Source organism: Hippopotamus amphibius, chromosome 9, assembly GCF_030028045.1.
Source record: "Hippopotamus amphibius kiboko isolate mHipAmp2 chromosome 9, mHipAmp2.hap2, whole genome shotgun sequence".
NCBI lineage: Eukaryota > Metazoa > Chordata > Mammalia > Artiodactyla > Hippopotamidae > Hippopotamus > Hippopotamus amphibius.
The window spans coordinates 115690566-115716157 of NC_080194.1; the positions used below are offsets into that span (position 1 = coordinate 115690566).

Sequence of the window (25592 nt, forward strand, 5' to 3'; positions counted from 1 at the left end):
CCCACAGTACACTCTTCTGATCAAGCAGGCGTGGTCTTTCTTCAAATAGGTGTGAGAGTGTACGTGCATGTGTATTTTTAATCTGTATCTTCTTTTACTTTGGTAATAAAGGGATATATGTTGCCTTCAGCTCAATAACCACTTTCTTATCTGGAAAAAAAAGTATTTTTAAGATTGTTTTTGAATCTGACACATCAGTCCACTCCATGACAGGATGGGTTAAGATGGGGGGGTACTGCGCCCCTTCCAAGAGCTGCTTCCTTTGGGCTATTCCAAGAATCATCCTGCCCTGCAGACAGAATTCCCTGGAAGATTCTCTAATCTGGGTCTTTCTGGCTATCCCAGAGAAGGGATGCTCCCAGAATTCAAGGGTGGGGGTAGAGGTGGGAATGGAAGTGACCAGTATAGACACACCATCAAAACCCATTAATCAGATTGCATTAAGCTTTATAACAACACAGTTTTCAGTTAGCGGGAGAAATGACAGTTTAATAACAGCTGAACAGATTTCACTCCCCCCCACTCATACATATTTCCAATTTTGCTAGAACAGTTCCTGGTTTTGGAGATCTGTGCAGAGTGCTTTATGTCAAATGCTGCATTTCAATGGAATCAAACTAATGGGAAGGGACATTTTATGCAGCAGCCCTTGATGGGGGTGTCCACAGACAGCCCTTACCCTCCCCCACCCCCATACACTGGATCTGACAAATGGAGTCAGCCCTCTTGTCACTGCCCCAATATGTGCCATCTCTGAACAGAGCAAATGAAGCATGAGATGACCACGCAGGGGTGACGGTGGGAAGAAGAGGAGGGCGGTGACGGATCCCCTGTGGGCTGTGTTGCTAAAGGTTATTCATGACAAAAGACATGCCAACTCTCTGATCCTTGCCCCTCTGGGGACCCTAAGGGACAGAGCCCACCCCGATAGCATGCCTCAGAACCATGGTGCTGAGGGTCTTCAGGGATGGAGACCTCCCACCAAGAGGGCTGGCTTTCTTTTTTTCACTCCCAGAGATGGCATTCATCTTTTCCAACCTCAGGGCTCTGAGCTCAGCTGCAACCCCCCTGCTCTGAGAGCAGCCCTGTGAGCCTGCTTCTGAAGAGGGCACAGGCTAAGCTTCTCCACCATCCAGGATACTCATGAAGAGAGAGACCCAACACCGCTTCAGGGGCTCTTAGAAAGAAGGCTTCCAGGGGTGTCAGCTTTCTTTTTGGTGAGGAACGTGCATGCCTCTGCCTTCATAAGGTGGAGAGGGAGGAAGTCAAAGAGTTGTGGGGTGAGACCTTTCAGGAGAAGGCTAGAGACACCTTAGAAGGAGGACCTTGCTCCTAGGAGTCCTGGAGCAATCAGCCACAATTAGTATTCTGGCGAGATGCCAAAGCAGAGGTTGATAGAGCAAGGACCTTTGCCAGACATGGGGCTAGAACTCAGGCTTCCCAAATTAAAGTGAGAGCCCCCTGCCAAAAGTAGACCATCCTTTCTTTTTTATGAGTTAAACAAACATTCATGGCACTATGTCTGACCTTGACAGCTATTTATCTTGTCTTCAGACTCAATTAACCAGCAGAAGACAAGAATTAGCAGTGGATTCTGGTGGCCATCTGGTCAACCAGATGCTGCTACTCAGGCGGGCCTGGTACCCCCACGAGTATGCTATGGGATCCATCCCTTTGCCTAAGTCAATAGCATTGGAAGCAATCCTGATTGGACAAAGGAAGAGATCTACTTGGCACCCCAGCAAGGCTGAGGCTGCAGACCCTGGGGGATTCAGGACTCAGTAAGGAGCCTCCCTAGCTATTCCCTCCACAGCCTTCCCTCCACATCTCTAGCCTCATTTGTCCCCCTCTTCCTGTTCCCACTGGAAATCTTGACCAGTCATTTGGTAAAACATCATGTTGAAGGGTTTGTAGAATTTCCGCAGTCTGTGGATCACATCGGGGTCGATGCGGGGATGAGTCCGACCTTTGCTCTTGCCTAAGCACCTGGGGGCACTGCTGTCTTCTGGCTTCTTTAGGCAAGGGAACCCCTTGGTTTTGTTGAAATAGAAATGTTTCTCGGTCACAACACGCTTGAGGCCTAGAAAATCCTGTACTTTGGCCATTTCCCCAGCGGGGTCCACAATGAGTCGCTCACCGCTGACAAAGAGAATCTGAGAGAGGGGGAAATACTGGAGCCAGTTCTCCAGATGCAGAGCATAGATCCCTATTCGAATGGCACTCCAGGAGGCATCGATCAGCCCTAGGGTCCGATTTTTGAAGGCCAGCACCTCAAAGGTGGGGATCTCGGGTTTCTTTGACAGTGTCTGGGTGTAGTCGGAGATGGCCCTGGTCACTGGGTTTCTCACCACCACGATGAGTTTGATGTCCTTGGCCATGGAGTGGATGCGCTTGGGGGCCTCATTGGTCACAAAGTAACTTGGTGTCTTCTCCATGGTTAACTGCCCATCCAAAGTCTTAGGCATCACATTTCTGGAAGAAGGAGGAAAACAAAAGAGTGGTTATTCCTATCCAGAAATAACTGAACTTGGTGCACAAAATGTATGACATCAATAGCCCAGTGGGGATCTACCAAAAAAAATTCATATACACTTGGAAGTTCTTTTGAGACTGTACGTCCCACTACAGTTCTGATTAAAGTATTATCAGAAAAGGCAGCATAAGGCTTGTGCATTCATTCTTGGGAATCGTATACACCTACATTCAAACTGCTGCTCTGTCTCTTACCAGCTATGTTTAACCTAGGTCGACTCTTAATTTCTCTATGTATTAGTTTTATAATCTCTGAAATGAAGATAATGATAGCACCTACTTCACATTGTTGTAAAAGGATTAAGGGAGATAATGTTTTCAAAGCATTTAGCACAGACTCTTGCATGTGTAAGAGCTTAATAAATCAAGGATATGATTGTTGTACGGGCTTTCAGACAGTGTTTGAGCTCCACAAGACCTCAGAGATGATCTAGTCCAGGGTCTGGCAAACTACAACCTGCCTCCTATTTTTGTATGGAGCACAGCTAAGAATTTTTTTTTATCTTTAAAGGATGGGGGAAAAAAGACACCCCAAATAATAAGACTAACATTTTGTGACGCATGACAATTACACGTAATTTAAATTTCAATCCTTATAAATAAACGTTTATTGGAACAAGGCCACCCATTCCTTTTTGTACTGTCTGTGTCTGCTTTTTGCATCTACATCAGCAGAGTTGAGTAGTTGTAACACAGACCATGTGACACGCAAAGCTGAATATATTTCCTATCTAGCCCTTTAAGAAAACATTTGCTGACCCCTAACCTAATCCAAAGGGATCTTTATGCAAATGAGGAAACTGAAGCCCAGAGACAGGGAATCAGACAGGCTTTGTGACCTCAGTAAGTTGAATCACATCCCCGAGCCTCATTACCCTCATCTGTAAAAATCCTAAAACTTACCTCAAGTTCAGTTGAGAAGGAAATGAATGACATATCATGTGACATATAGTGTGTGACAACAACTAGCATAGAACTGGTTTTATACATGGGGTTTCTTCTTTCTTGGCTCCCAAGGTTGTCCCATGAGCCAGTGATAGATCCCACACCAGGACCCATATCTCTTGGTTTCCTTCCCAGGTTGCTTCTCCAAACCCACCCCTCCATCCATGTTCACCTTCAGAGTGGCCTTGTCTTACTTGGGAGCTTCAAGAGATTAAAGGAGTTTGATGTTACTGGTCCCTCAATCCCAATGTGGCAGGTCTATCAGTGAGAAAATGAGGCTCAGAAACCTATTATACAGTCAATTTGCCATAGGCATATGTGGACCAAAGTTAATTGACAATAAACCTTTCCCTTACCTGTTGCTACAGCAGGCCATCTGCCCACCATGTGCTCCATTAAGTCTATTCACTTCCGAGACTTGCACCAAAGTGGTACATTTAGGATTACACAAGACCTCTTTGTTATGATGACATGCTTTTAAATGTCTCAGCTAATAAAACTTAATACAGACAAAGATCCCTCAGCTTCCCCTACCATAATTAAATTTATTTACTATCGTGTGTGTGGAGAAAGAATGACTTTTCTTTTATCTCTAATTCACATGCTCTGTCAATAATTAATTGCTACTGGGTTTTGAGCTTTCTCAGCAAGCACTTTTATGAGGCAAGAGGAATTTGCCTCTTGCCTAATGCAGAGAAATTCACATGGAGTTCAATGTTGTTCATGTATAATGGTTGGGCAGTGAGGAGTTTTCAGATCAAAGCAATAGCCCTGGCCATAAATAATCATGCTTGTCTTGAACTGATATTATCGCCCCAGTATTTTGAATGTCTTCACGTTTGTGGGCCTGTTTGGCTCTCATCAGATTTAATTGGGTCGTTTGGAGGGGCGGGGCTAAGGAACACAGTTTTGGGGGAGTCACACGAGCCTGATTTAAGAGTTCTGACTACCTATGTCACCTCTATGAAGTGAGCAAATCCACTCTGAATCTCCATTTTCTCAGCTAAAAAAGAGAGTTAATAAGAGTCCCTCCCTTATAGGACTGTAATGAAGATTGAATGTGATAAAGCAGGCAAATTACTTAGAAAAGTGTCCAATAAATGCCAGAATTTTAAAAGCTTAAGCCAGAGGCACAAGATCATTGGCACAGTGATTCTTAGAGAAGAGCAAGGAGAAAATATTTCTATTTGACCAAATGGAAAAGCTGAACAACATGGGAACTAAGGAACGGATCTGGAAAGAAAGCATATTCTTTCTTTAAGAAATTTAATTTTTTAAGAACTTTCACTGAGGTATAACTGACATACAATAAACTGCATATATTTAAAGTGTACAATTTGATTTTTTTTTCTTATTAGTAATGTCTATATGGCAATCCTGATCTCCTAGAAAGAAAGGATATTCTGATTCAAGCCAATATCATTAACCCTTCTTCTTGATCTGGAGGCTGGTGAGCAACAGGGGTGCTGCTATGAGCTCAGCTGGAGTTGAAGGAATATACCGACAGCCCTCTTTTATTTCAATTCCAGAGAGAGATTCTCTTATTTTATTACGGAACTCATGTCATAGTATAAAAATACTAAATAAATGCTGGTGCAAAAAATACTGAAGATAGATATTTTTACATGGCCTTTTCCAGATTTTCACCCCTCAGATATAGATTTTGCTCCTTTATTTTGTTGCATTTTTCTTTAGCACAGGAGCAGCTGCTAGGTTTTTCTTCTCATCCAGTCTCTGCCATTCACGTCTGAGACCTCAGTGTTTATCTTTACATTGACCCTGTTCCAATTCATCTCCATCACTTCAGCTAATTGCTACAGTCTGTCAAGACCTTTGTGGATCTCGAGTTTTTTATCCGAAGCATCTGAGATAAATGGTACCCAGCCTATAGGGGAGTAAATGTGTGCCTGGCTCAGTGCTCCATACAAAAGGCAAGGTGAGGAGTGGGGCTAGAGAAGGCAGTGGAGAAGGAAGAGGGGAGCAGAGGAGCCTAAATGGCTTTGATTGTCATTTACAGATGGGTTACACCATGCACTTAAGGAGAGTTTCCGCATTTGGGGCACACATGGTAAAACCATCTCATTGAGCCAAGATGCAACTGTTACAGTGTGTGATACACAGGATTTTTTTGCCAGTAAGAAGCTATCCAACAGCTGCTCAAAATCAATGAAGTAGCCATCCCCCCTTTCCAAAAATGATTCTGAATCAGTTATAGTTATTTATTCATTCATTCGTTCGTTCCATAAATGTTCACTTCCATAAATGGCAATATACTAGGGAAAAAAACAGACAAGGTCCCTTCCCCAAAGAGCTTCCAGTTTAACTGGAAGCTGTACGTCTGATAGAAGCAGAGTTCCTTATAACAACACATAAATAACCATTTTAATCAACAGAGCAGGTATCATTACTATTTTACTTTTACAGAGAAGGAAACAGACTTAGAACCGAAAGATACTTTTTCAAAGTCTCACTGGGTGACTATATCCTTGGTTCTTAAACTCACTGGCCAAGCAAACACCTACATCAGTTCCTGGAAAATAGCAGGTGCTCAGTAAATATCTCTTAAATGAATAGATGAATAAGCCATTAATCTTCTGTCCTAAGGCGAGGCTTTGTTGTGATGGGTTTTGTTGCCCTAATCTGGCCATTTCTCAGCCCTTATCCCTTCACCAGTCTTCTCACCTGGGCCCTCGATCCAGCAGCTATTTCTATATCTATCCTAGTCTCTCTCTTCCTGAGAAACTAAAGAATGCAGCTCTGCTATGTAAGACCAACCTCTCCCCAACTGGGCTTTGTATTTTCTCTCTCTACCTTCTCAGGAAATTACTTCATCCCAATTTTCCTTACCTCTCTTGCTTTTAGGTAAGTTCTTCTCGACTGGGTCTCCCATTTCACCATGCCCAAGTTCTCACATCTTTATGTGCTTGAGGAATGGGGAAGAAACCAGTCATGCTGGAGGGGACTGAGCAAAGCTAAGGAAGTGAGAAAACAAGGTCAAGGGATGGGGAGGGAAAGACCCTGGGGGGGTCTTACGGGCCATGGGCAAGACACTGGGTTTTACTCCATGTGTGATGAGAAACCATTGAGAACATGAGATTTACATTTTAGGAGATTTTTTTTTCCAGCTGCTTTGCTGAGAACACACAGGCAGGTGACAAGAGCAGAAGGAAGACAGCCTGCTAAGAGACCATTTCAAGAGAGCAGGTTAGAGATGGGGATAGCAGGGATGCAGGTGGAGAGGGCAGCCTGGGAAGAAGTGTTCAGAATTGAGATACCTTTAAAAAGTAGGGCCAACAGTCCTTTAGGATGGGTGGGATGTATATGCAAGAAAAAGAGAGTATCACAGAAGACTCCCAGATTGTTGGTCTGAGCTGATCGTTAAGTAGTAGTGCCGTTTATTGACGCGAAGAACACTGGGAAAGAAGCCAGTTTCCGGGGAAGATATCAAGTCTGATTTTGGACTTGTAATCGGAGATACTCAAATGGAGGAGTTGAATAATCGTCTTGATACAGGAGTCTGAAACTCAAGGGAGAGCCCAGTTGGAGGTGGACATTTATATCACCAGTTCACAGTCCACCTGCCAGAAAGTAGGGTGAGGAATGTCAGACTCTCTTTACCTTCACTGGTAGAAGGTGGGACCTGACCTTTGCCTTTCTGGGGAGTTGTCCTGAATAGGAAAGCTGTTTCGATGCCGATATGCAAAAAAATGTGTAATTCCTTAACAAAGATTTTCACTGACTCCTTTGAATTCCCGGGGTCTTTGATAACTTTCTGTATTACAGAGCTTAGGATAATGTCATAATTTGGTTGGTTCCCATGCCCCCCAAGGCTAGGCTCAGTTTCCGGAAGCCATGGGCACTGTTTTATTCACCTTGGTATCCCTGGTGCCTGCCGCATGGCAGCTGTCCCATAAATACGTGTTGGATGAATGAATGGATGACATACAAATGAAAACAAGAGCCCTGGGAGTCAGGAGAACCAGGGCAGTTTGGGGGACTTCTCTAAGTAGAGTTCCCATGTACGGGGTTCAGCGTTTCTGAATTCCACGCCATCCCTCGTCTGAAGGACCCTGCACTGCAGCGTGGACCATATGGTGAGAAAACACTGCATCTGGGCTTGGAACAGCTCGTTAACAGTATCTGGGGTGCTCAGAGCAGCCGCGACATTGGTGTCAACACACAGTCCTGAAGCGAGAATCATCCTGCAAGATCACACAGCTGCTCTCACAACCCCAACTGTTTATGAGACACGATCCAATTCACTTGCCCTCCCCCATCTCCGCTCTGCTGGCAGGGGGCGCTGGGCTGAGCACAAGCCCCACCTGGATGCAGGTCAGCCTCCAGGGCTGCATAGGAAACAGTAACACTGTGATCCTACAACAGTCATCACACGCCGTTTACCCAGTGCCCACTCTTGTGTTGTCTGGTGGCTGAGAGTTCAAAATCTGACACCGGATCAACGTCTCTAAGCACTTGCAGACGTGAGGCTCTCCAGCCTGGTGTAGAGCCCAGTGTCCGAAAGTGCACAGACGCCAGATGAACCAAATTTGGATCCACTTATTGTAACGGAATAGGACCCTAATGGCACCTTCCCAGGACAGACCCCTCCCCCATATCCTCTGCTTTAGCTCCTTTCTGAAGGACCTAGATAACTGTATCAGACACACATTTCCTGAGTTGTTTTACAGATGCTAGAACCCCCACCAAATGGAAGATGTGGACTACTTGATGACCACGAGCACGTAGCCCCCAGACCCCCTGGAGTCTAAGGATCGATAACGTTAACCCCTGTGACACCGCCCTGTTACCTCACCATCAACCAATCAGAGAATTGTGCACCAGCTGACCACAGACCCTGAGACCCACCCCCATCCCTCACTTGGCCTTTTTTTTTTTTTTTCCAAATTCTTTATTTATTTATTTTTTTGGGGGGGGGTACACCAGGTTCAATCCCTCACTTGGCCTTTGAAAATGCTTTCCCGAAACCGTCGGGAGTTCGGGTGTTCTGAGCACTAGCTGTCACGGACTCCTTGTACGGGGCCCTGCAACACACACTGTGCTTTCCTTTACCACAACCCGGTGTCAGTAGGTTGGTTTTACTTTGAGTGGGTATGCAGACCCAAGTTTGGTTCAGTGACATTATTAGCTGTGTGACTCTGGGCAAATGACTCACCCAAGTAATTTGTGTCTCAGTTGCATCATCTGGGAAACAGGCATTATACGGATAATACCCATTTCATAGGGATTTGGGGGACGATTGTATGAGTTAATATCGAAAAGAGTGCCTTACAGACAGTAGGTTCTCCGTACATTAGCTGTGAAATTGTTTTTTTATAAATTTATTTATTTATCTTATTTTTTATTTATTGGCTGCATCGGCTCTTCATTGCTGTGCACGGGCTTTCTGTAGTTGCAGAGAGCAGGGGTTAGTCTTCATTGCAGTGTGCAGACTTCTCATTGAGGTGGCTTCTCTTGTTGCAGAGCATGGGCTCTAGGCGCATGGGCTTCAGTAGTTGCGTCATGTAGGCTCTAGAGCACAGGCTGAGTAGTTTTGGTGCACGGGCTTCGTTGCTCCTCGGAATGTGGGGTCTTCCCAGACCAGGGCTTGAACCCGTGTCCCCTACCTTGGCAGGTGGATTCTTAACCACTGGGCCACCAGGGAAGCCCAGCTGTGAATTTTTAAAACAACTTTCTTAAGAAGGTATCACTATCCTCTCCACTTTAGAGGTCAGGAAAATGAACCTCAGTGAAATTGATCTGTTAGTCCAAAGTCACAAGAGGCAGAGTTGAAATTCAACCCCAGATCTGTCTTGCACTTTAGCCTGAGCTCTTAGTTACTGTCTGGCAATGTTTAACCAAACAACCGAGGCTCAGCAAGGTTACATGACTGGCCCAAGGTCGCTCTGCTGGTAGGTGACAAAGCTGCATCTTAAATTGTCTCATGTGTGTTGTAAAGGTGGGCTGTCACTGACTCACCACTGGGAGTTACAGAAACCCAGCCCAGAAGCCCCAGAAATTCTTGCCAAGTCAAACTCCATCATTCAATTTGTGATATCTCTCTCCAGGGGATCATCAATTGAAGCAAATGGACACCACCATGGATGCCGAGGGAGAGGGTGATCACCTGTGTGAGATGTAAAGAGCCCATTCTCTCTGGAAGGGTCAACGGCCCAGCTTGCTTTTGCTTGCCTGAATCAGAGGTACGCGGGCACCTCACATTTTCCCAAACGCATTATCCAGTGGGATAAATGGTGCATAAATGAGCAATATTTTCTGAGCCCTCCTGATAAACTGTAACCCAAGAGAACAGTGATCGGAGCAAGGGCATGAGATAGGGCTGTTTCCTCTGCATTGAGGAGAGAAATGTAGAAATTCAATCAGGTGCCTGCTACTTGCCAAGCACTGAGCGAGGCAATTTCACAGGTTATTCTGGCTGAATCTCACAAGTACCATCCAATTCCCTGAGTCCATTATAGAGATGTGGAAACTGAGAGTCAAGGAGACAATAAACCCTGCTCAGGACCACGGAGATGGAAGCTTTTCTGCCTCTTTCTGTTGGAAAGTTAATGCTGCTTTTCAAAACCAAGTTTATGAATCTCGGAATCCCTGAAGGTGAAAAGTCAAACCTTTTGGAAGCCACATTTCTTATGTAAAGATCCAAGAAAAGCAGCCTTTGCCGGGGCCATATGGCTAAGGACCAAATTGAAGCTGAGGAAGTAGGGATCCTGAGTTATAGCTCTGACTTAAGATCTAACTTGCCAAATGCATTTAGGACAGGGACTTTCCCTCTCTAGGCCTGTACCATGAAAGGGTTTTGTTAATAAGAACTCCCTCATTAATTCCATCGAGTGTTTGCTGGTGCGCATTATGTCGGGTATACAGTGATGAGAAACAGGCATGGTACCTGCCCTGCAACAGACCACAAGGTCTTTGAAGGACACACCTGAGTTTCCCATTTTTGTCAAGTGGTCTGTGGTTCAGACGGGGCACCTCTGTTGTGGGCAGAGGTCTCTTTTCAGACAAATTGACGTCTGCCTCCAAGAGGGAGAAGGAGGTGACAAAAAATGGTGGGCAGAGGAGGGGAAAGGAGGGAGAAAGGAGAAGCAAAAGATGAAGGCAACTTGAAGGGAGAAGAAGGAGAAATAAAGACAAGAGGAAGGAAAGGAGTGAGGAAGGAGGAGGGGGAAGGAAAGGGAAGAAGGAGCTGGGCTTTGAGGAAGCATGAAGAATTTAAATACCTAGACAAGTTACTCCAGAAAGCATTCCAGTTTTGAATGACACACGACCACTTTGTGGGAGAAAACAGCAAACCCAGATCTCAGGCGTTTTTGTGGTTTTAAAGTTTGTGCCAGGCAGGTACAGATATTTTAGGATTTATGACAAAAAGAGAGAGAACCATTCATTCGCTCATTAATTTAGCAACTGTCACGCGCCAGGCACTGTACTAATATTAGGAGATAAAATGAAGAGCAAGATCTCGCCCTGAAGAAGTCTGCATCTTTTGAAAGAGTAAAAATAGTCTGGGAGGTCTATCTTTGTCTCTGAGGATTCTCCGTGAATTTCAGGTGGAGAATCACTAGCTGAGGGTCGACTTGATCCCACAGCCCACGATCACCTCCTTCAGAAGCTTGTCAGTGGGTGCTCATCCTGACAAAGTGGGGTGGCTCAGTGTTTAACTTTGGGGTTCCATCTCTGAACCACAACTGGCTTTGAGCAACTCATTTCGTGTCTTTGATCCTCGGTTCCATCATCTGCTAAATGGGTATAACAGCATCTCCTCCTCATTCACAAGGAATGGTATCAGGCATCCCGGCACAGAGCAAGTATTGGTAAATGTCCCCCCTCGTATGCCTGCTAGTGTAACGTCGCACATAGTAGGTACGCATAAATTTGTTGAACGAGTGAGGGAGACGAACCCTGCTTAAATTCTGAATCTAAATACCTATTGCTGGTGGCCTAATATAGCCACCCCTCTGTAAATTATGACCCTGATTCACAGAAACCCACCTCTCCAATGGACATTGATACAAACCACTCTGAGAGCACCAAACAGCTTCTGTTTGGCATAGATTCCAGTGAATTCCTAGAAATCTCTTTCTCCTTGCCATCCCAGGGTACCCAGGCATTTGGCAAGCTTCAGTGCGAGACAGAGCTTGGCCACTTTATGGGGCCTGTACCTCAAACTGCACAAATCGTAGGCTCGCTTTTATTTCTCCCTGTCGTCCCTGGTTTTTCCCAGTTCACCCCCCGGGGCTTCAGCATCAATACACCACCATATGACAGAAGCTGACTTGTTCATATGGTTTGGTTTAGAGAACACATATGGACAAAAAACAGCTATGAAGTTGACAGTCCCTTAAAATGAATTTGTGATTGAGTCATCACCACTGAATCTATATTTTTCAAAGTGGCCGTGTGTGTGCGTCTGTGTGTGTATGAGATTTTTATTGATTTTGTGTATACTCAATGTTTCGTATCTAGAGATGTGAAGGTCCCTTGAAATAATTCCCAAGCCCATGAATTGGGAAGCAGGGTTCTAAAATCTAAGCCTTTGCCTGCTTATAACCTCAGCTCCATCAGACCACAACTCTCCCTCTAATCCCTCCTCTTCTGTTATTGGACCATCTCACTCCAGAGATTTGAAAACAAGATGCTCCCTGATTTTGAATTAACAAGATTATGGCTCACTTCACCTGCCCCTGACTGGGGATCCCACCTGGAGTGTTACTTCTCTGATACTTTATTCATACACGTTCAAAGAGTGCCCCGCTGCAGAACCTCACACACCAACTTCTATTAGCTGTTTCACTCTGTTTTCTTTCCTCTGGCTCAGCGTTTCAAAGGGCAGGTGCCACAATTAAAAGATGATCACGGAGGTGTCAGCGTTGTCTGCCCGGACACCTTGTGCTCACGATTTAACAGAGGATGACAGGAGAGGGCTCCTCTCGGGAAGGCTCCATTCCAGGTCTCTCCACCGCACAGTGCACTCCCAGCGGTGTGTCAGCTCATCACTGCCTCGGGGATGCTGCCAGCCCTGCTTCCTTCTCATCTGCATCCTGCGGCTGAGCCAAGCCCTGCTTGCTCCTGCTGAGTCTGCCTCCATCACCCTTATGCACGTCTCAGCCCTACTGAGTGGCTCTATGCCGGCTCTGCCATCCTCACTCTAAAGGACCTGGAGAAACCTATTTAACCACCTCAAGCCTCAGTTTCCCAAACGATGGAGATCACAAGTAAGACCCATCTCAGAGCATGTTCTACGAAGGCTGAAAGGGCCGGTGCTTATGATGCTGCTGTAGAATGAATGTTCATGCCCCGCCCCCCATTCATATGTTAAATCCTAACGTCCAATGGGATAGTACTGGGGGTGTGGCCTTTGAGAGGGGATTAAGTCATGAGGGTGGAGCTCTCATGAAAAGGACTAGTGCCCTTATAAAAGAGACCCCACAAAGCTCCCTCCCACCTTCTGCCATGTGAGGACATAGTGAAAAGTTAGCCCTCAATGAGCCAGGAAGCAGGTTCTCACCATAGAGCAAATCTGCTAAGCACCTTGATCTTGAAATTCCTAGCCTTCAGAACTGTAAGAAATACACGTGTGGTGTTTAAGCCTATGGTATTTTTGTTATAAGTCTATGGTGTTTTTGTTACAGCAGCCGGAACGAATGAAAGCTTAGCACAGCGCCTGGAAGGAATTAACCGCTCAGTAATTACTGCTGTTGTTATATATGAATCCTGTTTATTCACTGTGCATTCACAGAGAATGTCATCTTAGGACCCGTGCTGACAATGAGGTTATTTCATGTCTATCTCACGTGCATTGTTAAAACAAACTTTGTTTCTGTAAATAATTTGTATGTGTCTCTTCCTTGTAATCCAAGCAACCTGATTGCCTAGACCAATAAGGCTCAGTCAAAGCCCTTGATGTTTTACTGGTGGAAGGGTTACTCAGGTCGACTCAGGCCTGGCCATGGAAACTTGTTAAATAAGTCGGTCAAGATGGTAGCATCCATCTACACAAACGACAGGCGCGAAAGGTGCTGGGAGGAACCATGTTTTGTCACAGGGCCAGGCACCAGCTATAGTGTTGAAATAAACTCGTTCTCTCTGCCGAGAGGATGCAGCCCAGAAGCCCCCTTTCCCTACATTTGGCCAGGATGGCAGGACCTCTTCTCCTGCAAAGTGCCCAGGTAAGAGTCTTCCACGTATGTCCTTGAGATACTTCCTTCATAAGGTTGCATCCCCAAATCAAGATCTCTAGCTTCAATGATGTAAAGCACAATCATAAATTAACCAGTGCACCCTACTGTGCCTGTACTTAGACCTGACTTTCACAGCTTGGGGCACATGAAATACTAAACAGATTTTCAAACCCATCCATCTGATCATATAACAGATGGAGAAATGACAGATAGGAAAGAAGATCAGTGCACACCTAGAAAGATATACATAAACACACTGTGCCCCAGAGATGGAAGATTCTAATATTATATCATCAGATATGCATGCACACCGATCCCCTACAGAGTGTTTCTCTCTGTCGCTTTTTCACACACACACACCCACACACACACACCCCTACCTCTGCTCTTCCCATAACTGGCTCCTTCTCATTATTCAAGTCTTGGCTCAGACATCACCCACTCTGAGCACATCACCCTTCTCCAAGCACCATCTAAATCACTCTCTTTCACACCAGCCTCTTTTGTTCACTTCCTGGGGCTTCTTGTTATCTGACATTATCTAGTTTATGTGTTCATTTTCTTGTGTCTAGTCTGTCTGTCCTAAAGGAAGCAATCTCCCAAGAAGGAAGACAGTTTGGCATTTCTGTATATGGCTGAATTCCTGGCATGTCACTTAGTGCCTAGAATTGAGACACAGTGCTCAGTAAATATTTGCCCAATGATGGAAGAGATAAAGGAAAGAAGGAAAAGAAAGGGCACAGTTGGAAAGAAGAGAAAGGAGAATAAAGGAAAGGAGGAAAAAAGAAAGGAAGGAAGAAAGAGAGGGAGGGAGGGAGGAAGGAAGGAAGAAATTAAGGAAGGGAGGAAGGATGGAGAAAGCTGGCTTCTTCTCATCATTCAGATCTTATATTAAATGTCTGGCTTTGGGCTATTATGAAAGCCACAAGCCACATGAAACTATTTAAATTTAAATTAATTAAAATTAAATTGAATTAAAGATTTAATTTCTCAGGGACAATAGCCACATCTCAAGTGTGCAATGACTACAAATGCCAATGGCTACTATGTTTGAGGTACAGCTCTAATACATTCCATCATTATGTAACATTCTATTGGATAATGCTGGTCTGGTCAATCAGCTATGATTTTTGTGACATCTACATACCACGTAAAAGTCATCTCTCAGAGAGGCTTTCCCTGATCATTCTATCAAAACTCATGCCTGCTCGAAGTCACTGTCTATCCCATTTGTCTGCTTTCTCTTCCTCTTCACACTTCGCGGCATTGGTCAAGATTTGGAGCTATCTACTTTACTTATCAGTTCACATGATTTCTGATGCCCTTCTACCTGGAATTGACCTCTGCAATGGCAGAACTTTGTCTTATTCATTAACTATTATAACTATCTTTAATAGTGCATGGTAGAGACTTCCCTGGTGGCACAGTGATTAAGAATCCACCTGTGAATGCACGGGACATGGGTTCAAGTCCTGGTCTGGGAAGATCCCACATGCCACAGAGCAAATAAGCCCGTGTGCCACAACTATTGAGCCCGCATGCCACAATGACTGAAGGCTGCGGACCTAGAGCCTGTGCTCCGAAACAAGAGAAGCCACCACATTGAGAAGCCCATGCACCTCAACAAAGAGTAGCCCCCACTTGCCACAACTAGAGAAAGCCCACATGCAGCCACGAAGACCCAACACAGCCAAAAATAAATAAATTTTTAAAAAATAGTGCATGGTATGTAATAGGTACTTACTAAGTGACAATGAATTAATGAATGACCCCTCTTGATGTGTGCATTTGCATTTTTACATACTATACGCTCATTTCATGCATCTATGCAGCAGGACAAGGGTAGTGAAGTAAGGTCTAAGCTGGCGGTAGGTGGGCTTCCATCTCTACCACCAGCTGGTGAGAAGGTAGAAAAGGCTGAAGGCTGATGCTTACTCTTGCCCACGGCCCAACCCCTTCACTGAGGCTCTACGCATCTTGCCAGACTTCTCAGGGGCTGGACTCAGGCTCTAGAACCTAGGGGAGGGAGCGCTGGGAAAATCCAAGTCCAGGGTGTGGGATCTGTGCTGTTGGCTGGCCGGGGAGGAGCACACTTTGTTGCATGTTTGATCAACTACCTACAGACTTCTTCCTCTCACATCTATCCACAATGATCTTGCAGTCATTATATCAACATGTTATGAAAGTTCCACTTTTGGAGAATGCTTTCAGGGGGAATAAATATTCCCTTGTTGTTCTCTTTTTATGCTCCTACCTAGATCCTCTCACAATAGTCCTGGCAGAATAAGATTCTGCTTTTGCTGGAAGATCCCAGGCAAGCATGACATTGATCCTAGACGACTGTGGATTTCATCTTCTGCCTGGACTCACTCTGCCTGGTCTACAGAATTTTTGGTCCCATTCCGGAGCTCAGCACACATTCAATATGCTGCCTTGGGAAACAGGTTTCCTCTTAACTGTCAACCTCTGTGAATATGTTCTTAATAAGCCTCAAAACTGTGTCTTGAGTTGGGATAAATATGTTATTCTGACTCTGGGGGAATCAAATGTTTCCCTTTCCAGGTCCAAATGGCTGGCTTAGTTGCAGAGAAACACAAACATCATTGTCTCCTCTCTGGATAGATATTTCTCACACCCTAGAGCTTCCCATCTGCCTTCAGTCACCCCGACCCTCTTTCATCACAGCTTAGCCTTCCTGTGCGAAGCCCTGTGTCTTCGGGTGACTATGTGTATATATGGGAGTGTGTTCACACAAATAGTATCATACCCTATGCAGCATTCTAAAATTTGGGTTTTCTACTTTAGAATACTTCTTGAGATTTTCCCTTATCAGTTCAAATCCCATTTTTAAATGGATGTTGCGTTTTATAGCATATGCAAAACACTGTTTATGCAGCCATTTCCCTGTAGAGGGTCCTTGGAATTTCATCAATTTTCCATGATGACAAATAAGGCTAACGTGAGCACCCTCACACATGTCTCTCTTTGTATGTACTTGTTTGAGTATTTTCCTAACACAGCCATACCAGCAGTTAGATGCTTGAGTCGTGGGAGTTTGTGTCTAAAGGTCTTAATAGATACCGTGGCACACTGCTCTCCATAGTGGTCATGCCAAATTACGCTCCCACTCATAATGTGTGAGAGTACCCCTGCCCCCTCACCAGCTCCTAACAGTACTGACCCTGCTTATTTCCACCTACCTGGTGATAACCATCCCTCAGGACTCAGCCTACATGTCCTGTTTTCCCCGGGGTGACAAGACACTCCCCTCCTGTGGACTCTGCTGCCGGGTCTATTTCTACCATTGACCCATCCCACCCTATGGCATGTGTGTAGTTCCTTGCCTTCTTTAACGGACTCTGAGCAGCTTGGGAAAAAGGCCAAAATAGGCTCCCAGGAAAAGTTTGCTTAGTTGGACCAGATTAACCCCCTGCTCTTTCCAGATGCTATAATAGATCTCTGCCAGGAAAGCTTGTGCCCCTGGCAGCACCAGGAGCAGGTGGGGTGTCATGTGAACTTATGGCACTGAGAAATATTGATGGCAAAATAATTCTGTGCAGAAATGAATGTGATTGGGTGCAATTAAGCAGAAAGAGGGGAGGGACAACATTCAAAGGAAGGGTCTGCTGGCAAGAAAAAACCTTAGCCAGGCCCTGGTGACCCTGGCATTTCAGCTCCTTGGTGAGGACCGCTGTGTCCTGGCCACAGTCCTGCCATGTGCCCCCTGCATTTTAGCCTCTTAGAATTTTCTTGCCATTTCCTGGAAACAACAGATTTTGTCATATCTTAGATTTTGCATATGATGTTCCAACTTCCTGAAATGCCCTTCTCTTCCTGCCCACTGACTGGGGGAGCCCTTGTTCATGGCACGCCTGATCCAAAGGCCTCCTCCTCTGTACAGCTTCCCTGGGATATATATAATGTAATGTAATGTAATATAAAATAAAAATATATCATAAATACACACGAACCCATAAATCACTGATAGCATTGCATCTATCTGTGTGAAGCTCCCCACCATCTCAAACATTCCCAGGTGTTGTCCCAGAAAAGCAGATGAGAGAAAGAAAGGGGAAGAAGGGGAGGAACAGTGAGTCCATGAGTATTCTGGAAAAATACCACGTTGGTAATTAGATGCTCAGCCTGGAAATGATTCTTATCATTTCTGCTAACTGATTGACCAAAACTAGTCCTGTGGTCCCCGCCCATCCACAAGGGAACAAGAAGGCTGAGAGCTGCTAGAGAAATGGCCTAAAGACTAAAACAACCACTCTCCTGAATTTTTGAGTTTGTTACTCTAGTGTGTGTATATCATATGTTGCATTTCTAAACAATACACTGTTTAGTTTTGTTGTTTTTTTCAAAATGGCACGATACTCTAGTCTTCTGTTAATTTTTTAAAAAATTCAACGATATCTTTGTAAAATCTATTAATGTCATTGCATTTAGTGTTAGTCAATCCATTTTCACTGCTGTATAATATTCTGCTGTGTGGACATCGCATTATTTATCCATTTTTTTCTGATGATGGACACTGGGGTTGTTTCTAGAAGTTTGCTTTATAAACAGTGCCGGTGTGTCTATTCTTGTACATGACTCCTGGTATAAAGGGGAAGAATCTCTCCTGGGTATTTTCCAAATAATGGAAATGCTGAATTATGAGCTCTGAGATGCTTACCCTTATAAGATGATGGCACTTAAGTTATATTCCCTCCACCTGGGCAGAAGAGCTCACATTCATCCTCTTTGTGCCTTAATGTGTGCTACTGTCTTAGTTTGAATTTCTCTGAGTTCGAGAGATCTTTTTCATTTATTGATGATTTGTGTTTCCTTCTGGGTGAAATATCTATATCCTTTGCCCATTTTTCTATTGGATTGTTTTTCTTTTTTTATTTGTAGGGGTTCTTTGTATATTCTGGGTACTACTCCTTTCTCTGCTATATAGATTGCAATTATCTTCTCCCAGTTTGTGGCTTAATTTACAACCTTCTTTATGTGTATTTGATGATCAAAAGTCTTAATATTAAAGTAGTTTAATGTACCAATCTTGTGGCTAGCACTTTTCTTATTTAAGAAATCCTTCTCTACCTGAGAATGAAAAAAAAAAAAAAATATATATATATATATATATACATACATGGAAAGTGAAGGAAAAATTATGTGGCTCTCTGGCTGAAAATCGTTCTAAGCAGAGGAAACAGTTAGTGCAAAGGTCTTTTGGTAGGAGTGCTCTCAGTGTGCACAGAGGCAAGGTGGAAGCCAGTGGGACTGGAGACCATGGCAGAAGATGAGATCAGAGAGGTAATGAGAAGCCTGATGATGAAACTTTATTCTGAGTGTGATGGGAAGTCCTTGGAGTTTTCTGAGCAGAAGACTAAGTGTCATGATCTGAACTGCAATTTTCCAGGACCACTTTACCTGATGCATTGGAATTGACTGCACAGGGATACAGAAGCTAGGAAGCTGAGAAAGCAATTACGGTAGTCCAGATAAGAGAAGATGGAGGCAGTGATGTCGTGGGCAGAGTCTGGGCATAAATGGAAGAAAGAGCTAACAGAATTTGCAGATGGATTATACTGAGATTGTAAGGGAAAAAGGAGGTGTCAGGGTGACTCCAAGGCAACAGCCTTGAATAAGTGGGTTGGAGGAAGACATTGAGAGAAGATTTGGGTTTAGAGTGGGGGAAGATCAGGAGCTCTGTTTCAAATGTGTTATGTTTGAGATGCTTTTAGACATCCAGATGGAAATGTCAGGTAAGCAGTGAGTCAGGAAGAGATCTGGGTGGGCAAATATTTGAATGTTGCCAACATATACAGATGGTGTACACTAAGGTATATACAGAGATGAGAAAAGGTCCATGGACTAAGCCCTGTGGCACTTCTACACTGATCTCATGGGTTCTGGGTGTGGGGAGATGGACATGCCAGGAGATGAGGCTGGGAGAGCAGGTGTCTCCAGATGGACAGGACATTTCTGCCCCAGCGGTGTGCCAATTTCTGCATCCCAGATCTGTGATGTACTGCCAGGGTACCAGCACTGTGCCCAGTTGCTCCCTCCCCTCTCTTCCTCCCCCTAGACGAATTACTAGCACCAGTTAATGTTTGCTCTGGCTCATAAATGCATAATGCCTACCACACAAACCTCAACTGCCTGTAATCGAGACTCGCGCACATGCAGAAAAGATTGTGTGCGTGGAAAATATAAATGACACTGTCGCCCGAAGCTGCTGCAGGAAACAGGGCCACTGACATGGAAATCGCATTCTGCATTTACTACCTAAACAGCCTGGCTCCCTTTGCTACCGCCACCCTGGAAGGTAGAGGGAATTAGTTGTAAATATTTTACGGTTGGTAATTTGCGGGAATAAATCACAGTTCATTTTGCCAGAGAGTGAATGCAATGAGCATGAGTTTCTTTTTCTTCTAGGGGTTATTTGTGATGTCATTCCCCTGGTTTCATCCTGCATTTAATTTAGTCCTCAGCATGTTTATGTCTTCGTGGTGTAAGTTATTCTGTGTCTTCTGGATGGGCAGAAGTGGTGGGGTGGGGGTGGAATGAGGAAGGGAAGCAGGATTCCTCTTAGTGCTCTAAGACTGGGGCCCATTGGGTACCAATGCTATTCACCCAGCAATTTATTCATTCATTTACTAAGCAATTTCTGATTGATCACTGTATACCAGATGGCCTGCTAAGTCCTAGAAGAGGATCAATATGAGCCGTGCCTGTCATCAATGAGTTCACAGCTTATTTGGGAAATCCTTGGTAATACCTAAAGCTTACTCATAGCAACAAGTGTCCGATATTAATATTTACTGAGATCTTACTATATGTTCCAAGTGCTTTACAAGATTAAACCCATTTAATTCTTACAACAATCCTCTGGGGTGAAAATTATTTTTATCCCTATTTTACAGATAAGGAAACTGAGGCTTGGGGCAGTTCAATGACTTGTCCAAGGTCACACAACTGGCGAGATTCCAATAAGGCAGCTCCTTTAACCACATCAATGCTGCCTTTTGATGTGCAAACCAAAAGGAGGAAGAGGTTTAGTTATAATTAAGCGTTGTTACATTTGTTTTATGATATAAATCTGTGTTTGGTGATTTCTACAACAAATCCTTTAATTTCTAATTCTGGAAAATAAGCTCTATGATTTTACCCATTTTATCAAGAAAAATTAGGCTCACCCAAAGACACCCAAATAACATGCCACCGGGCTGAGATTTGAAGCCAGAACTTTTCTGACTCTACACCAAGCTCTTTTCATGCTGTGGTGGGATGAGGGTTGATGTAGACAAAGATGTGCTCAAGGCACTGTGCGGTCAGAACAGAGAATAACTAACCCCTGAGAGTTCAGGAGGTGAAGAGGGGGCAGCTAGTCTAAATTGTGAAGACAAAAAAGAACATTTTAGATAATCAAGGGCTGTAATGGCAAAAGAGGCAGTGGACCAGCAAGCGAACAGCATGCATTGATGTCAAATATCATTGCTGCTGGTTTTCTTTGCCTAAGTTCTTGCACACGGAGCACGTCAAGACCTTCTGCAACCAGCAGAGAAGGAGAGATTAAGCAGGAAGACAGCACAGTAAAGGCTTAAGGAGAGAGGCTTCGGGACAGTTCCCTCGAGATCTCCCCTTCCCTCTGCATCTGTGCTAGGGGACCAGCACCTGAAGAAAGGGATCTGGTGCCACTTTGCTCACTTTTTATTTGCTGTTTCTGAGCAAGTCATTGGTCTGGGTCTTTATCTGCCACCATTGTTAATATTCCCCAAGCTGCCAAAGGTAGGGGCTGAACGTGCTATCTCTGTTCTAAGCAGAGTGCTGGCCTGAGCTACACAATCATGAATGAGGCCCCTTTAGGTTGTTTAAACTTCACACCCTCCAATGCTCAGCTCTTGGCTTTTCCTTCAAGGTATATGCACGCTTTTTGGTCCATCATTTAGAACACTGATTTTCAACATGAAATGTTTCTGGGTAACTATTTTAAGTGGGGAATTTACTCAAAGGATGTATGAGGTGACTCATAAGGAATAGCTTATGAGTAGGCCTGGAGAGGGTAGAAAATGGGGGAACTGGAAACACAGGCTGCAGGACCTGATCTATAGTTAATTTTAAGGCATCACCATAAGGATGGGTTAGATTCAACTGTCTTCCTTTCTCCTTTATTTGATTCTTCTTTTGCTCCTTATTTATCTCTTCTCCTTCTCCTTCTTCTTCTCCTTCTTTTTTAAAATTTTTTATAATTTTATTTTATTTTATTTCTAGGCCATACCACATGGCTTGTGGGATCATAGTTCCCTGACCAGGGATTAAACCCAGGTCCTTGGCAGTGAAAGCAAGGAGTCCTAACCACTGGACTGCCAAGGAATTCCCTTCTTTTTCTTCTTCTTCTTCTTTCTCTTCCTCTTCTTCTCCTTTTCTTTTCCACTCCACTAAAGACCCAAAGTCCTGGTAGAAAACATATGATGGCTCTAGTTTATTATCCAAATGAGTGACAGTCCCAAACCACATACAGTGGGATAGAGGCAATTCCCTGAGGGAAAACTGGGGCACTTTAAAGCAGAAGACCAGGGCAGAGGTAGCATCTGAATAGGGATACAGAAGGAGTGTGAAAGTAAGCCACATGGAGGAAGGCAGAGGAAACAGCCCTTGAAAATTCTGGGGTGAAAGTGTGTCTGGTGTGTCCAAGGATCAGGGAGGGAAGGGGTGGAGTGACTAGAAAGAAGTGTGAAATTGGAAGAGTGGGAGGAGGTCAGGGCAGAAAAGCAGTGGGGTTCAGAAAATGTAGAGCTTTCAGGCCACTGTAAGATCTTTAGATTAATTAATTAATTTATTTATTGGCTGTGTTGGGTCTTCGCTGCTGCATGCAGGCTTTCTCTAGTTGTGGTGGGTGGGCCTACTCTTTGTTGTGGTGCATAGGCTCTTTATTGCCATGGCTTCTCTTGTTGTGGAGCACGTGCTCTGGGTGCATGGGCTTCAGTAGTTGCGGCACATGGGCTCAACAGTTGTGGCTCACGGGCTCTAAAGCACAAGCTCAATAGTTGTGGCGCACGGGCTTAGTTGCTCCACGGCATGTGGGATCTTCCCGGAGTAGGGCTCTAACCCATGTCCCCTGCACTGGCAGGCGGATTCTTTACCACTGCGCCACCTAGGAAGCCCAAGATCTTTAGATTTTTAAAAAAAATTCTTATTGGGGTAGAGTTGATTTAAAATGTTGTGGTAGTTTCTGCTGCACAGAGAAGTGAATCAGTTATACATATACATATATCCACTTAAAAAAAAATTTTTTTTCCCATATAGGTCATTACAGAGTATTGAGAAGAGCTCCCTGTGCTATTTTATCTTGAGTAAGGGGGGAGCCAGTAGATGGTTTTGAGGAGGAGAAGGACATGGCCAGCCTTACACATTTAGAAGATCATGGTGACTACTGTATGGGAAAGAGACTCTAGAGGGTAAGAAAGGGAGGAAGACCACTCAGGAGATGAATTAGGCTGCAATCGTCCCAGCGAGAGGTGATGAGGGCGTGGGCAAAGGTCAGTGTGATGGGGCTGTGATGACATATGGCAGCCCCAACAGCACTTGCTCATAGATTGGACTGAAGGCATGAGAGAAAGAGGAGAACCAAGGATGACTCCATGGTTCCTGCCCTAAATAAAAGCAAGAACAGAGCTAAGGTCTTCTGTGAAGAGGAAGACTCAAGAGGAGCAGGGTTTGGGGAATTGAAAAACAAAGAGCTTGCTTCTGGACATGTTAATGTTGAGGTGCTTCTTAGATACCCAAGTGGGAAGGCTGAGGAGACAGCAGGATACACACATGGAGAGTTACTGAGTCTGGATTGAGAGCTGTCAATTGAAAATCAGTATACGAGAGATATTTAAAGCTTTGAAAGTGGCTGAGCTCAGAAAGGCAGTGGATGAAAGCAGAGAAAAGGTCTGAGAACTGAGTCCTGCGTTCTCTGTGAGCCCTGACCGAGCTTCCAAAAAAAAAGGATCTTCTGATCCTTTAACAAGTGGTACCAGCCCCAAAGGGTCATGTTTTGGGCACTTACTAGCGTCAGAAGCGTGAGTCTAAGGTGACTTCAACTTACTGGCCTCTTGTCGTTTCTCAACCATGTCAATCACAAACAGCATCAAGCCTAGAGACACAGTAGAGGCCAGGATGGGTTGGTGGGAGAGAGGCTAAATTCCCAAGCTTCCAGGAGGACGGTCTGGTCTCTGACATACTTAGGTAGGGTGACTGGTTAGTAGTATCAGAAGAAGGGACATCTTCAAACAAGATAATGCTGAGGTCTACAGATGCCTTACCTGAAACCAGTTTATTTAAACCAACTTCTCTTAATGGGCAACCAGCTAGTGGTCAGGTCATGAAACTCACACTTCCTCTGAGGAGTTCTAGATCTAGTAAAAATGTATTTTTAAAAAGAAAACCACCTTTACGGCACTTTGAGATCCAAACAATTTTTAAAAGCATTCCAATTTAGCTTTGTATTTGTGGTGTGTGTTTGTGTGTATGTGTGTGTGTATGTATTTGTCAAATTTACACATTTTATGAAAGTTGGGCTTTCTCTGTACTGGTGTGGGTGTTGTCTTATATTTTATCTACTTTCAAACACGTTAAGTGGTTTTTAGTCACACTGATAAAAAAATCATTCTTTAAAAGTTGGTTTCCAGGGGTAAAAAGAATAGGATATATAAACAGATGTGAAACACGCAAAGGCATTGAACTTTAAAGGATATGGTCATTAAGTGAATTTACTGCTTGGTAAAAAATGGTGTTATTAGATTAATTAAGCTGGGAAGGTTTGGATTAATCATGTACTAAAAGTCTCACTCATGGAGATCAGAAAAAGTAGCCAGACAGAGTCCTTTGAAGGAATAAAGTCAATGTACTTATAGAGAAAACACCTGGGGATGTAGGAGGTGGGGTGGGTAGATGAAAACTTCCTAACGAAGATGGCCGGGGCACCTCCTGTCTATCCTATGAAGCCAAAGAGGGGTTTACTCCCCATTATAGCTCTCATGGCAATTTCGAGAGCTCCATGGTGAGATCTTTTCCTTCCTTAGAGAATAACTGTGATTCCCTGAGAAGAAAACTGAGTTGGAATCACATGGATCCAAGTTCAAATCTAGACCCTACAACGTACCAACCATAACAATGATGTGTTCTCTTGTAATTTACGTGATAGCTTAGGCCTCAGTTTCTTCACTGATGATGGTGTTGATTAGACTTCTTTGCCCGACAATTGCGAGGATTAAATAAGGCAATTATATAAAAACACTCAATTCTGGGTGGCAGAGTTAGGCTAGCTATTCCCCCAAACCCACTGTCTCCTTCTTCTGGGAAGAGAACTAGTGGCACTTCCCAGCCTCCCTGACAGTTGAATGTGGTCATGTGACTGCGTTCTGGCCAACGGAATATGAGCTCAAGCGATGTGTTCGCTCCCAGGTCTGCCCCATAAAAATTTCCCACTCATGATCTCCATGTTCTTTGCTCTTCTGCCTGGTGGCTGTTTACATCCAGACTTGTCTTAGAAGCTACATGTCTACCATGTCAGAGCCTCCATCAGCCTGGGCTCCTGAATCACCGTGTGGAGGAAACCTTTCCTCCCCTTGCCCAATCATGTGCAACCCCTTGGCTGTCGATGTAAGTAGAAAATAAACTCCTATTGTATTAGCCTGCCCAACCTGAAACAGACAGAATCTGACACCTTGTAAGAAAGAACGTGAGCAAATGAGCAAAAACCCAGAGAGAGTAAATCACCGAACATTATACGACAGAGATGGCAGGTCGACATAACACATGGCGATTGTTGGGTGGAGCTGGGACGTATTTGTTTTGTGTGTACCAGATCTTCAATGGGATAATGAGCCTCCCGCCGCCCTAGGGACAGCTGTTTCCAGGAATGGTATTTTACTTTCCTTG

General features: G+C 44.4%; 1 protein-coding gene across 1 annotated transcript in view; it reads right to left on the reverse strand.

Annotated features, from left to right (window-relative positions):
• Positions 1 to 1835: 1835 nt before the first annotated feature.
• HS3ST4 (heparan sulfate-glucosamine 3-sulfotransferase 4) overlaps positions 1836 to 25592 on the reverse strand; it is a 416709-nt gene continuing 392952 nt past the window's right edge. Inside the window, exon 2 of the mRNA XM_057748830.1 lies at positions 1836 to 2472. Coding sequence (XP_057604813.1) covers positions 1836 to 2472 — 637 coding nt within the window. The remainder of the gene's footprint in view (positions 2473 to 25592) is intronic.